The sequence below is a fragment of the Ovis aries genome, chromosome 17 (assembly GCF_016772045.2).
Source record: "Ovis aries strain OAR_USU_Benz2616 breed Rambouillet chromosome 17, ARS-UI_Ramb_v3.0, whole genome shotgun sequence".
NCBI lineage: Eukaryota > Metazoa > Chordata > Mammalia > Artiodactyla > Bovidae > Ovis > Ovis aries.
In genome coordinates this window covers 52,689,727-52,702,799 of record NC_056070.1, presented here as the reverse complement: position 1 = coordinate 52,702,799, position 13,073 = coordinate 52,689,727, and the positions used below count along the sequence as shown (strand labels likewise).

Below are 13,073 nucleotides of genomic sequence, written 5' to 3'. Positions count from 1 at the left end.
ACCTTGGGTGGGTGGCTTGTGCCCCGTGGCCTCCTGCAAGCACCCTGCTCCGGGGCTGTGGTTTCCTGACCACAAGGTGCGAGGGGCAGGTGAGGTCAGGTGAGAAAGGGCTCCGGCGAGCTGGAAGGGCACAGGGAGGGAACAGCGTCTGACCGTCTGCTAGGGAGATGGTTTCAGCCAACAGACCGACGCACCGGTTCTCGCACCAAATCTAAACCAGTGCAGAAGCGTGCGTGCTGACTACACTCAGGACCCCAGCGGATACACCTTTCCGTGGAGCCCCCACCAGTGAGCACACCACCTCCCACTCTGGCTGGGGCTGGGCCCTGGCCCAGAGGGGGAGAGATCAGATGGGGCTGCGAGGAGGAGCGAAGTGCACTGTCCAGCCCGCTGAGGGTAGACTACAGATCTGCCTGTAAGCTTCCTAGCAACCACCGGGCAAAGAGAAAGCCATCAGACATTCTTGTAAACAAAAGCAAGTTGCTTTCTCAGCAGAAGCCGCCCTCTCACAGGAAAACCACCGCGTTTCCTCGACACCCTCAGCACCATGAAGGGAACGCCGTCTGTTTCATGCAGACAGCGATAGGGAAGCTTCCGTGTGGTGGCTCCAGCGCTCGCACGCCTGAGCTCCTCCCAGGGGCACAGAGGCCGCGGCGCAGCTCAGCCTGGGGCCACAGCCCGAGGTTCCCCCTGCCACCCTCCAGCAGCGCACGATGCTGCCACGGGCCCCCTCCGAACACCTGTGGGTGAGCCTCTGGAGCTCTAGTCTACCTGAAATCAGCAGACAACGTCCTCACCAGAGCTCCCAGCGGCTGGCCTGAACCCAGAGGGCACCCTGAGTGCCCTGCTCTGAGGCGCTGGCAGGGCAGCCCAGACCCCAAAGGCACCTTCTGATGGAGGAGGGAACGTGCTATCCTCTTGACATACCTTGAGAGGCTGATTAAAAAACAATGCTGCTGTGAGGGCTGGGGCTCCTGGGCCAGGCGGACACCTCAGCCACCTCCATGGCCTTCTGTGTCTTAACTTCAACCACCTTACCGGTCCACTTCGCTGTGGGAATGCTGACTGCTGAGACGCCAGAACCAGACACAGCACAAGGCTCCCCAGGCAAATGAAGGGCGGGCAGTTATTAACAATTTTCTATTTATTAAAAAGGATCTTACAGCTTTACAGCCACAGCTCAGATGTGGCCCTGGAGAGACGGCGAGGCCAGCTTGGCGGCCCCTTCCCCCCATCAACGCCGACCGAGCTCATGCGTTTGGCTGCACCCCTGGTAGGAGGCGGGCACCCCCAACGGTGGGGCGGACGGCAGAGGTACGGGGTGGTGGCACCACTCTCGAGGTTCAGATGTGGCAGGCCCACCTGATTGGCAGGGCAGTAAGTCGACCTGTACAGTTGTTCTCTTGAAAAACAGTTAACGATACAGCAGAGTTCAAGTCCAGGAGGAGAAATGTACAGTCACTGAGGACAAAGGGTGGTGGCCTTGCCCACGGCCTGCTAGGCCAGACCCGTCTGAGCACCGCCTGGATTTTGTCCTCTGGGCTGCGGCCTGCTGGCGAGTCATGGGTCCGAGTTCCACCACTCAACACAGCTTTTTCTGTCAGCAGGTGGAGGGGGTCACCACCACCCCCAACCCCCTGCCCCAGCTGGGCCCTGGGAATCCGGCACACACAGCACATGCAGACGAGCGCCCGGGGGGCAGGGAGAACCCGGGGTGCAGCCAGGGCCTCAGAGCTCGTTGGCCCCCCTCCACACTGAGGGGCTGCTGGCGGCCGTCGCATCCCTGCCCCACGCCCAGCCAGAGGCAGAGAATATTGGCTATGAATAAGTATCCTGGTGCAAGGTGAGTGGACTTTCCTGCCACCTGCAACACGACAAGGAACAAATTCAGACTGGCCGGCCCCTCCCGGCACCAGGTGAAGCTAAGGCACAGCACGGGCCTGCAGGTGCGACCGTGCGCTGCTTGCATGAAACGGAATTGCGTCACTTTATCTGCCTCTCAGCCTGCTCAGAACTGTATGTGCATTTTTCCGAAAGTTTCCCTGAATGGTCTTGTGAGTGTCAAAAAAACACATTTTCTTCCCCAATATAAAACAGGAAAAGTATACACGTAGTAAAAACACCGGAGGAGTAGGTCTTCACAGAAGCCTGGGCTGGCTCGAGGAGGAGGAGCAGCAGCTGGGGACAACCTCCATGTGCCAAGCCCAGCTCCCACCCGCCTCCTCACCTGGCCGTGACTTGCTGGCCTCTGGATGTGGCTGGGGGCCAAGTGCAAACTCTGTGGGCAACTGTGAAGCGTCCAGGGTTGGGGAGGGAGGGACTGGGAGGACCACCCGCCCCACACAGGTCCAGGGAGCACCTTCCGGGCTGGTTCCCCCGACCAACCCCCACCGCGGCGGCTGCAGTGGGTGGTGGGCTGGGATGCACAGAACCGTCTTGAAAATAAAGAATGATGAACCGTGCTTATTAAATAAAGCTGCAACAGGAAGACGACGCTCCAACGTGGGAACAGAGGTGTGTTGGGGGGGAGGGGAGGCTTTTTTCCCCAAACTCAGGGGCTCATCAACACAGAACAAGAAACCATACTGAGAACACACACCAGCCTGACCACAGCCATGCCCGGCCGAGCACAGCTGCCTCGGTGTCCAAAACCAGGGTTCTACGTGTATCACCACTGACCTATGGCTCTAAAACCAGCCGGACGCCCTGCCCCGAGCACCGGAGACCCTGGCAGAGCAGCCGGTGCCCACAGTCTCCATCTGTGTGTGTGCAGCCCCGGCCAGCAGGCAGTGAGGGAGCCTCCCGGGGAGGACAAGGGCCGCTCACTGGAGGATGAAGCCTGGCTGGTGCGGGGGCAGCCGGGGCGGGGGTCTCTGGGGCAGCGCTGGCGGGTACGGTGGTGACACAAACTGCTGCGCAGAGAAGCCCTGCTGGGCGGGGAGGCCCCCTCGGGGGGGCAGGGGCGGGCACTGCACGACCGGGTACGGGAGGGCCTGTCCTGAGCCCACAGCAGCAGTGAACGGCGTGGCTAAGCGTCCTGCAGGCGCCGGGGGCGGCGGGGGCGGCATGCGCCGAGGCACCATGGAGGGGGGCCCGCTGGCCTCTGGGGCGGGGTAGGGCAGGGGGGCGGCGGGGGCCAGCTCGGGCACCCTGGGCGGCAGCGGGGCAGGCGCGGGGGCCTGCGGCAGTCTCTGCCCCTTCAGCACCATCTCCTGGAGCTTCTCGATTTTAACCCTTCGCATGTGGGCCAGTTTCCGCTTGCTCTGATAGACATCGATGAAAGAGTCCAGAGGGAGTTCTCCATCGAGAAACTTCTCAGCCATGTTCTGAAGGAGCAGGAGAAACTTGGTCATGGGCTGGGCGGGTCAGCCGTTAGGGGAGGAAGACCCCCTCACCGACTGGGGCAAGGGGAGACGGGGCGAGCTTCCTCCCAACACCCATCCCCTCCTCGCTGCAGACCGTGGCCCACCCAGGACAGGGGCCAAGAAGAGAGGAGGGCTGGTCCTGTCCACCTCCCGGACCACAAACTGGACAGGCAGCAGGCCCTGCGAGAGTGGCCTTCAAGCGACAGGGCCCGAGACCTCTGTTTCTTCCCTCCGCTGGCTGCAACCTGACATGCTCACCCCACGCAGGCTGGCGGGACAGGAACCTGCTCGTGCCTACAAGGGCCACCCCGCCCAGTGGGTCATCAGACCACATTGCCCAGTTTGGCACCGCGCTGTCCACCCCAGTGTGCCACAGCGGCTCAACTTTTGACCCGGATTCGTTTCCTTATCACTGAGCAAGGCTCGAGCCTCAGGTGCTTGGTGGGCTGTGCCCACAGGCCCCACCCAGCCAGCTGACCCAGACAGATGGTAACTCAGCCGCCGGCACCCACAGGCCAGGTGCTGAGTCTCAGCACAGCACGCACCCCTCACTGGAAGACCTGGCCGCCCCGCTGCTCCCCTAGACCCCTGCCTGGTGCACTCCTCAGCCCACAGGCCCGCCTGCCCCAACCTGGGATGTCCCCCGGGGCTGCCAGAGTTACCTCAGTGTCTTCCTCAATCTTGGCCCCTTCTGCCTGCAGGAGAGCTAAGAGGGTCTCCAAGGAAGCACTGCTGGACTGTTTATCTGGAAGAAGCAGGAGGCACAATGCGGTCAGGGGGCACCGGCACCCCCTCAGAGATCACCCCCAGCCCCTCGGAGCGACACACCCCACCCCATGCCCTCAAAGAAAGTGCACTTTAGCTGGAGAGGCGACAGGGGAGGCACACCCAGTGAGCGGACTTTCCAGGAAGCAGAAGGGAACGAGGGAACATGCAGGAGAGGAAGGAGGCCACGCGATGGGGCGGCGGGGTGGGGGTGAGGTGGGGGGGGGGGGGGGGGGGGGGGGGGGGTGGTGAGGCCGGCGGGGGGTCTGCGCCCGAGCTAGGGCAGCCGTGTCGCCACCCGCCCCACGATACAGGGGCCATCACTGTGCACCTGACCTACCCTGCAACCACCCCGTTACTTCCTTAGGATTTCTGAAGGACAATCTACATAAATGCCTAAAGTAGACACACCTTCAGTGTGTATGTATAAACCGTCCCCCAACCCAGACTGAGACAGGACGTCTGCAGAGGCTCCAGCCCTGCTCCCAGAGGTGCTGACGTCCACTCTGCAGGAACGCTGCCTGGTTCTGAGCTTCACCCAAGTGGACTCGCGCAGGGTGCTCCGTGCTGGCCTCTCTCGCTCCACACGTCTCTGAGACCATCCGTGTGGCGGCATGAACAGGCGGCTCGTGCCTTTCAACGCCGTGTGGCACGGAAAGCTGCGTATCACGACTTACCCATCGGTCCAGAGACAGGCGTTAAGATTGCTTCGCAAATTTAGCTCTTACAAATAAAGCTACAACGAGCACTCTTGCGTGTATCTCTTGGTAGACGGGAACCTCCGCTTTTGTGGGGGAGTCGCCCACCAGCGAGGCTGAGGAATCAGAGCGCGCAGCTCTGCTGCACCAGGTGCTGACAAGCAGCATCTCCAGTTCTCACGCCTCCCAGCAACACAAAGCCCCGCGCGCCTGCCAGCACCATCGTTACCAGTCTTTTCGCCTCTGCTCAGTCTGGTCAGGCGTGTTACAGCACACGCTTTTTACAGTTACAGAGATACAGGGATCACGGTATCGGATGGTACTGAAACGCCACTGGAGAGAGTGATTTTTTTAGCTTCTCTTTCTCTTTGGCCACGCTGCATGATACATGAGGTCTTAGTTCCCTGGTCAGGAACTGAACCTGGGGCCGTGGCAGTGGAAGGACCAAGTCCTAACCACTGGACCACCAGCGAAGTCCCTTTTTAACCTTCTATGAATCTCAGAGTTCCCTTGAAAGCTACTTAGGCCTCAATGCTAGTCAACTCCTGTGTCACTTCATAATGGCTGCAAATTAAAGTGTGACATTAAAATAAAGTATTCCAGTGATCAATCTCTTTTAGCATTAACTATGAGGGCCCAACCTCACAGGATAAAACATTAGTTATATTATCATCATTCAGAATATTGCCTTTTTTTCCTATGCTGTTTGGAAAAGGTGCAATCTTGCTGAAAGGCAATCAAGTCTCTCTCTAAACTGGTGACACAATCCTATATACAGATTGTTTCTGGCAGCAGCGATCACTGTCTTAATCTGAAATTGTTACCTAAATAACGTTTCTTTCCTGGTTAGTGCAACAGCTTGAAAATGCGCCCTTCCATCGGCTCTTTACTCTTGAAAGATCACCCTGAAAGCGTTACCTAGCTTGGTCTTCTTTATCTGATAGGCCTCAAAGAGCACCTGGAGCTCCTGGTACTTCTGGGTCAAACGAGCCTTCCGAGAATCCAGCTGGGGCTGGTAGAGGAGGTTTCCTTCTGCCAGGCTCCGGTTGCTGGCCAGCGTCATCTCCTTGTTGAGCTGAACGTTCTGTGTCTGAAAGGACCATACAGGGTGATGAGAAGCGGCGTGTTAATCCCCGAGCACCATCCCCGGGGCCACGGCACCAAGAGCTCATGTTTGGCCGGGCAGCTGCCCCCAACCCAGCTCCAGCCCCAATCTTGAACATTGCTGTCTGTTCTTAAAGAGCAAGGCCATTTCCTCTCCCTCTGGCCCACAGACTGGGCTTTGTCCGGGGACCTGCAAGGCTTTCGTGCCCGGAGCTTCGCTGTGACCAGAATTCCTTACTTCTGCCACTGTGCTCTTAGAAGTGACTGCTCTAAACATTCGGAGCTAGGATTTTCCTAAACAAGTTGCTGCTGCTCTAGAGAAGTGAAAGGGTAACTTATCAGAGGAGGGCCAGTTGGCATGGTGTCAATTCAGGCTTAGTCACCAGGATCTGAGATCAAACATGAGAGCCTGGGAAGGAGCCGCTCAGGGCCCCTGTTCTACTCCGTGCCCATGCCCACCGCAGGCTCTCTGCATCTGAGCAGAGGCCCAGCTCCTGGCCACTGGTCCACCAGTGCCGCCGGCCCAAAGGCGGGGGCAGGGGGGTCTATCTGCCAACAGGGGTTCTGGGCATCCAGGGGGTGACAGGCTGTGTGGGGGTGGAGAAGCCCACCTGGGCCTCAGTGAGAGGAAGTGCTAAAGAAACATAACCCCAAAGTATACCTGAATGAAAAAGCAAAGCCACGGCGTCGGCGTCTAGTTCAGTTCCCTTCCCCCCTGCTTGCTGGGCGGTCCTCCATGGCCCGCAGCCCCCTTGCTCCCCGATGTGAAGAAACCTTTGCCCCCACCTCACTCAGAAGTGCTCCTTCAGCCCCACAGCAGCCATCCTGTGGTCCACCCCGTAGTAATACTATTTACACCCCACCCTACCCCACCCCGCCCAGGCTATTTTCGCTGCTACTTCCTTCCTCCTGCTCCTCTGACTGTAGATTCCTGGCCTCCTTGCCTCAGCTCTGACCCTCCCCCTCCAGCCATACCGTTTGGTGCTTGTGTAGTTCCCAAGGCGTACGTGTGGGCACACGCACGCACACACACGTGTGAGAACAAAGAAAGATCTTGGGAGGCCCTGACCACTGAGGAGTGGGGGTGGGGACGAGCCTCTCCTTCAGCTCAGTCGCTCAGTCGTGTCTGACTCTCTGCGACCCCATGGACTGCAGCTCGCCAGGCTTCCCTGTCCATCACCAACTCTCAGAGTCTACTCAAACTCATGTCAATCAAGTCGGTGATGACATCCAACCATCTCCTTCTCTGTCGTCCTTTTCTCCTCCTGTCTTCAATCTTTCCCAGCATTTTCCCCAGATTCTCTCCTTTGAAGACACCTAATCTGCATCTCTCCACCTACATCACTTCACGGCAAACAGATGGGGAAAAAAATGGAAACAGGGACAGACTTTATTTTCTTGGGATCCCAAGTCACTGCAGATGGTCTGCAGCCATGAAACTAAAACGCGCTTGCTCCCTGGAAGAAAAGCTATGACAAACCTAGACAGCATATTAAAAAGCAGAGACACTACTTTACCGACAAAGGTCCCTACAGTCAAAGCTATGGTTTTTCCACGTATAGATGTGAGAGTTGGACCATAAAGAAAGCTAAGCTACCAAAGAATTGATGCTTTTGAACTGCGGTGTTGGAGAAGACTCTTGAGGGCCCCCCACACTGCAAGGAGATCCAACCAGTCCATCCTAAAGGAAATCAGTCCTGAATATTCATTGGAAGGACTGATGCTGAAACTCCAATACTTTGGCCACCTGATGAGAAGTGACTCATTGGAAAAGACCCTGATGCTGGGAAAGACTGAAGGTGGGAAGAGAAGGGGACAACAGAGGATGAGATAGTTGGATGGCATCATCTACTTGATGGACAAGAGTCTGGGCAAGCTCTGGGAGTTGGTGATGGACAGGGATGCCTGGCATGCTGCAGTTCATGGGGTTGCAAAGAGTCAGACACGACTGAGCGACTGAACTGACTGACTGATCCACTTGGATGACAGGGCAGGGCCCTCAAGATTAGGCTCAATTTAAAGCAGAATTTAATTTAAGATAGAAAATTAAGCCTATAGTTTAATATAGTTCAACACTATAAATCTGTACAGTAGAAACACTCTCCTCTCTTGCTGCTGTTTTTAGCCAGCAAGGAAAATGGGGGCTGCCAAGACCTTCCAGACGACGGGGGGAAACAGAGACTCCAGTCTTGAAGGGCACAAACAAAATTTTGCCCATACCAAGACCCAGAGGAAAGGAGCAGTGACCCCTACAGGAGACTGGGCCAAAACTACCTGCTGGAGCTGGAGGTCCCTATGGAGGCGGGCCAGCAGGGGCTCACCACAGGGACTGGGGCGCTGGAGGTCCCCCTTGGCATAAACCCTTTTGAAATTCACCATTAACCCTACCATAAAGCCTACAGACCCCAGGGCTGGGTGGCTTCAGGCCAAACAACTAGCAGGGAGGGAATGCAGCCACACCCATCAGCAGAAAATTGGATTAAAGCTTTACTGAGCAAGGCTCTACCCACCAAAGCAAGACCCAGTTTTTCCCATCACCAGTCCCTCCCATCAAGAAGCTTACACAAGCCTCTTAGCCTCATTCATCAAAGGACAGACAGAAGAAGCAAGAAAAAGCACAGTCTCACAGCAGCTAAAACAAGCCCTATTATAGAAAGTTAATCACGATGAAAAGGCAGAAAGTGATGTCTGAGATGAAGGGACAAGATAAAATCTCAGAAAAACAACTAAATGAGGTGGAAATAGGCACCCTTCCAGAAAAAGAATTCAGAATAATGATAGTGAAGATGATCCAGGATCTCAGGAAAAGAATGGAGGCAAATAATGAGAAGATGCAAGAAATGTTTACCAAGACCTGCAGGAACTAAAGAACAAACAGAGCTGAATAATACACTGGAAGGAATCAAGAGCATAACTGAGGCAGAAGAACGGATAAACGACCTGGAGGACAATCATGGAGATCACTGCCACAGCTGAGAATATAGAAAAAAGGATGAAAAGAAATGAAGACAGCCTAAGAAACCTCTGGGACATTAAACGCACCAACATTCACATTATAGGGGTCCCGGAAGGAGAAGAGAAAGAGAAAGGAGCTGAGAAAATACTTGAAGAGGTAACAGCTGAAAACTTCCTGAACATGGGAAAGGACTTCCTCAACCAAGTCCCGGAGGTACAGAGAGCCCCAGGAAGGATAAACTCAAGGAGGAACACACTGAGACATACGGTAATCAAACTGACAAAAATTAAAAGACAGAGATAAAATATTAAAAGCAGCAAGGGGAAAATGACAAATAACATACAAGGGAACTCCCATCAAGCTATCAGCTGACGTCTCAACAGAAACTACACGCCAGAAGGGAATGGCATGATATTAAAGTAATGAAAGGGAAAAACCTACAACCAAGAATACTCAACCCAGCAAGACTTGCATTCAGATTTGATGGAGAAATCAAAAGCTTTCCAGACAAGCAAAAGTTAAAGAGAATTCAGCACCACCAAACCAGCTTTACAACAAATGCTAACTTCTCTAGGCAAGAAACACAAAAGAAGACAAAGACCTACAGAAAATAAACCAAAAACAATTAAGAAAATGGTAATAGGATCATACATATTGATAATTACCTTAAATGTAAATGGATTAAATACACCAACCAAAAGACACAGACTGCTGGGTGGATAGAAGCATGCACTTCTGCTCACCACATCACTGCCTGACCCCACAACTTGCATATAATTATTTTATATTGTTAATCATGTGCCCATTATGGCTTGCAATCGTAATTATCTTTTATTGTTTGTCTGGCTATTGATTGTGAAAACTGATAAACATCTTTTACTATTGTGATTATGTAACTATTACTCAGTTAATACCACTGTATCATGACTGGTCAACAGAAAAATAACAGAACTCTATATATCACCAAAACTAGGATCCAACAGAAAACCTGTAATCACTTTTTAAAATCCAGATGCATATCTGAATCACCTTGAAATTTTCTGGAAAATTAAAATACTCAGGTACTGCTTTTTTTTTTCCTCTAGAGCTCCAGATAGTTTCTAATGAGCAGTCATGTTTAAAAATGACCAGATTACGTGATGATCTTTTACTTTTATCCAGTTTGTCTCACTTTTTCTGCTTCACATTCAGTGCTCCCATTTCATTTCGTTTATGTTCTCCAATTTCTCTCTCTTTTTTGGATGCTCTTCCTTAAGCCTTTATCAAGTGCAGTAGAAACGCTTTTGTATACATATCAGTTCAGTTCAGTTGCTCAGTCATGTCCGACTCTCTGCGACCCCATGAACTGCGGCATGCCAGGCCTCCCTGTCCATCACCAACTCCCGGAGTTCACTCAAACTCACGTCAAACGAGTCCGTGATGCCATCCAGCCATCTCATCCTCTGTCATCCCCTTCTCCTTCTGCCCCCAATCCCTCCCAGCATCAGAGTCTTTTCCAATGAGTCAACTCTTCGCATGAGGAGTTTCAGCTTTAGCGTCATTCCTTCCAAAGAACACCCAAGGACTGATCTCCTTTAGAATGGACTGGTTGATCTCCTTGCAGTCCAAGGGACTCTCAAGAGTCTTCTCCAACACCACAGTTCAAAAGCATCAATTCTTTGGTGCTCAGCTTTCTTCACAGTCCAACTCTCACATCCATACATGACCACTGGAAAAACCATAGCCTTGACTAGACGGACCTTTGTTGGCAAAATAATGTCTCTGCATTTGAATACGTTATCTCGGTTGGTCATAACTTTCCTCCCAAGGAGTAAGCGTCTTTCAATTTCATGGCTGCAATCACCATCTGCAGTGATTTTGGAGCCCCCCAAAATAAAGTCTGACACTGTTTCCCCATCTGTTTCCCATGAAGTGATGGGACCAGATGCCATGATCTTAGTTTTCTGAATGTTGAGCTTTAAGCCAACACTTTTTCACTCTCCTCTTTCCCTTTCATCAAGAGGCTTTTTAGTTCCTCTTCACTTTCTGCCATAAGGGCGTTGTCATCTGCATATCTGATGTATACATATAAATATGTATAATATATATTTTAGAAAACTTATGAATTTTTGCCTAACTAAAAAAATTATGGCATTTTGATTCCACTTGTTTGACTTAGTATGAATAGACTGCTAGATTTCTGATTAAAAAACAGATATGCAACAAGCAACAAAGGTCCACTGCACAACACAGGGAGCTACAGTCAGTATCTTGTAATAACCTCTGATGGAAAATAATCTCAAAAAATACCGTATGCATGTTTATGTAACTGGACCACCTTGCTGTGCACCTGAGACACTGTAAGCCGACTACACGTCAATAAAACACATTTAAAAAAAAACAAAACCAAGATAAACCTGGAAAACAGCTCAGAAACACCTTTTAAACAAAACAGGCAACTACCATACCATCCAGAAGTTGTGTGCTTTGGCATTTATTCCAGAAAGGTGAAAGTTTATGTTCACAAAAAACCCTACACATCAATGTCCAGAAAGGCCTGCTATGTAATCAAAACCTTGACGCCACCCAGGTGTCCTTCAGCGGGCGAAGGGCTTCATCACAGTGCGCCACCAGCAGCAGGAGCAGGGCGTGGCCCTGGGAAAGGACGAGCTGCTGAGACACGTGCACACCCGGGTGAAGACCCAGGCGAGTCGGCTGAGCAGGGGGAAACGCACGGCTCACAGGGGCGCGCACTCTGTGATTCGGTGGATGCTGCATTTCTTGAAATGACAGAACTACAGAAACGGAGACTGGCCCACGGCTGGGGGGAGGGACGTGGCTGTCAGAGGCAGCAGGAAGCCCTCATGGCCGTGGTTCCCTGCTCTGTTATCGGTGTCCAAAGCCTGGTTTGTTGTCACTGGGGGAACCTGGGTGAAAGGGCACACAGGATTTCTGTGTTATCACTTACAACTGCACGTGAATCTACAATCACCTCTAAATTTAAAGTGTGAAAGTGAAGTGGCTCAGTCGTGTCCAACTCTTTGCAAACCCATGGACTACAGCCTGCCAGGCTCCTCCGTCCATGGGATTTTCCAGGCAAGAATACTGGAGTGGGGTGCCATTCCCTTGTCCAGGAGATCTTCCTGACCCAGGGACTGAACCTGGGTCTCCCGCACTGTAGGCAGACGCTTTACCCTGAGCCACCAGGGAAGTCCAAATTTAAAGTTTAGTTACAAGTAAATAAACAAACGGCTGAGGGGCTTCCCTCGTGGTCCAGGGTAAGAACCCGCCGGAGAGTGCAGGGGACACGGGCTCAATCCCTGCTCCAGGAAGATCCCACATGCTGCGAAGCAACCAAGCCTGCGTGCCACAACTACTGAGCCCGAGCCCCAGAGCCCACGTGCCGTGGTGACTGAGCACGCCCACCCTGCAGCCTGGGCTCGGCAGCAAGAGACCACAGCGACTCGAGAGCAGCCCCACTCGCCGCAACCAGAGAAGGCCAAGAGCAGCAAGGAAGACCCAGCACGGCAAAAATCATACACCCTTTTTAAAACAAAAAATACAAACAAACTGTCGCTGAGATCTTCTGCTCCTACGGGTCTCATCTGATGGACAAGAAAGGAGCAGAGGGGTTCAAGGTCACAGCCCAGACCCACCACCCGGGGAAAACTGTCATTCTGGCTCAATCAGCTCTGTGTGTAACAGACTCTGAGAGGGGCAGGCATGTTTCTGTCCTCAGGTCACTGCAAATGGAACAGAACTCGCCGTGCCCCGATCTCTGAGCCCGGGGTGACCTGGCCCTCCCTCACCCCACCCCGCCAGTTCCGAGAGCCAACCAGGCTCCCCACGAGCCCCGGCTTAGGGCCTTGGCCACAGAGGGCCCCCAGCTGTCCTCTCTGCCACCCCCATCCCGGCCCCGTGTCGCTCTCCTGTCGCTGGTGACAGTCAGCGAGCACTGCGTCTGTGTCCCCACTCGCTCAGCCCCTCTGGAGCGCTGACAGGTCCTGTCGTCTGTGGTGGGCTAAGCACCCAGCGCACAGCGCCACTCAGCAAAGATCTGCTGAATGAAGCAGAGAGACCCTCTCGCCCCCTAAAAAGCCAGTCACGTGAGGCCAGGTCTGGCAAACAAGGTGGGTAAAAAAAACACCGAGTTTAAAAAAAAAAAAAAAAAAAAAGAGCTGTGCTTGATGCCCCACATCCTTTATG

At 53.4% G+C, this 13,073-nt stretch overlaps 1 protein-coding gene across 2 annotated transcripts in view; it reads right to left on the bottom strand.

Moving 5' to 3' along the window:
- Positions 1-1,126: 1,126 nt before the first annotated feature.
- VPS37B (VPS37B subunit of ESCRT-I) overlaps positions 1,127-13,073 on the bottom strand; it is a 30,736-nt gene continuing 18,789 nt past the window's right edge. For both annotated transcript variants that reach the window (XM_027956452.2, XM_042234588.1), the window contains exons 2-4: positions 5,747-5,918; positions 4,028-4,110; positions 1,127-3,326 (exon numbers count right to left, since the gene is read on the bottom strand). In XM_027956452.2, coding sequence (XP_027812253.2) covers positions 2,823-3,326; positions 4,028-4,110; positions 5,747-5,918 — 759 coding nt within the window. In that variant the 3' untranslated portion in view covers positions 1,127-2,822. The remainder of the gene's footprint in view (positions 3,327-4,027; positions 4,111-5,746; positions 5,919-13,073) is intronic.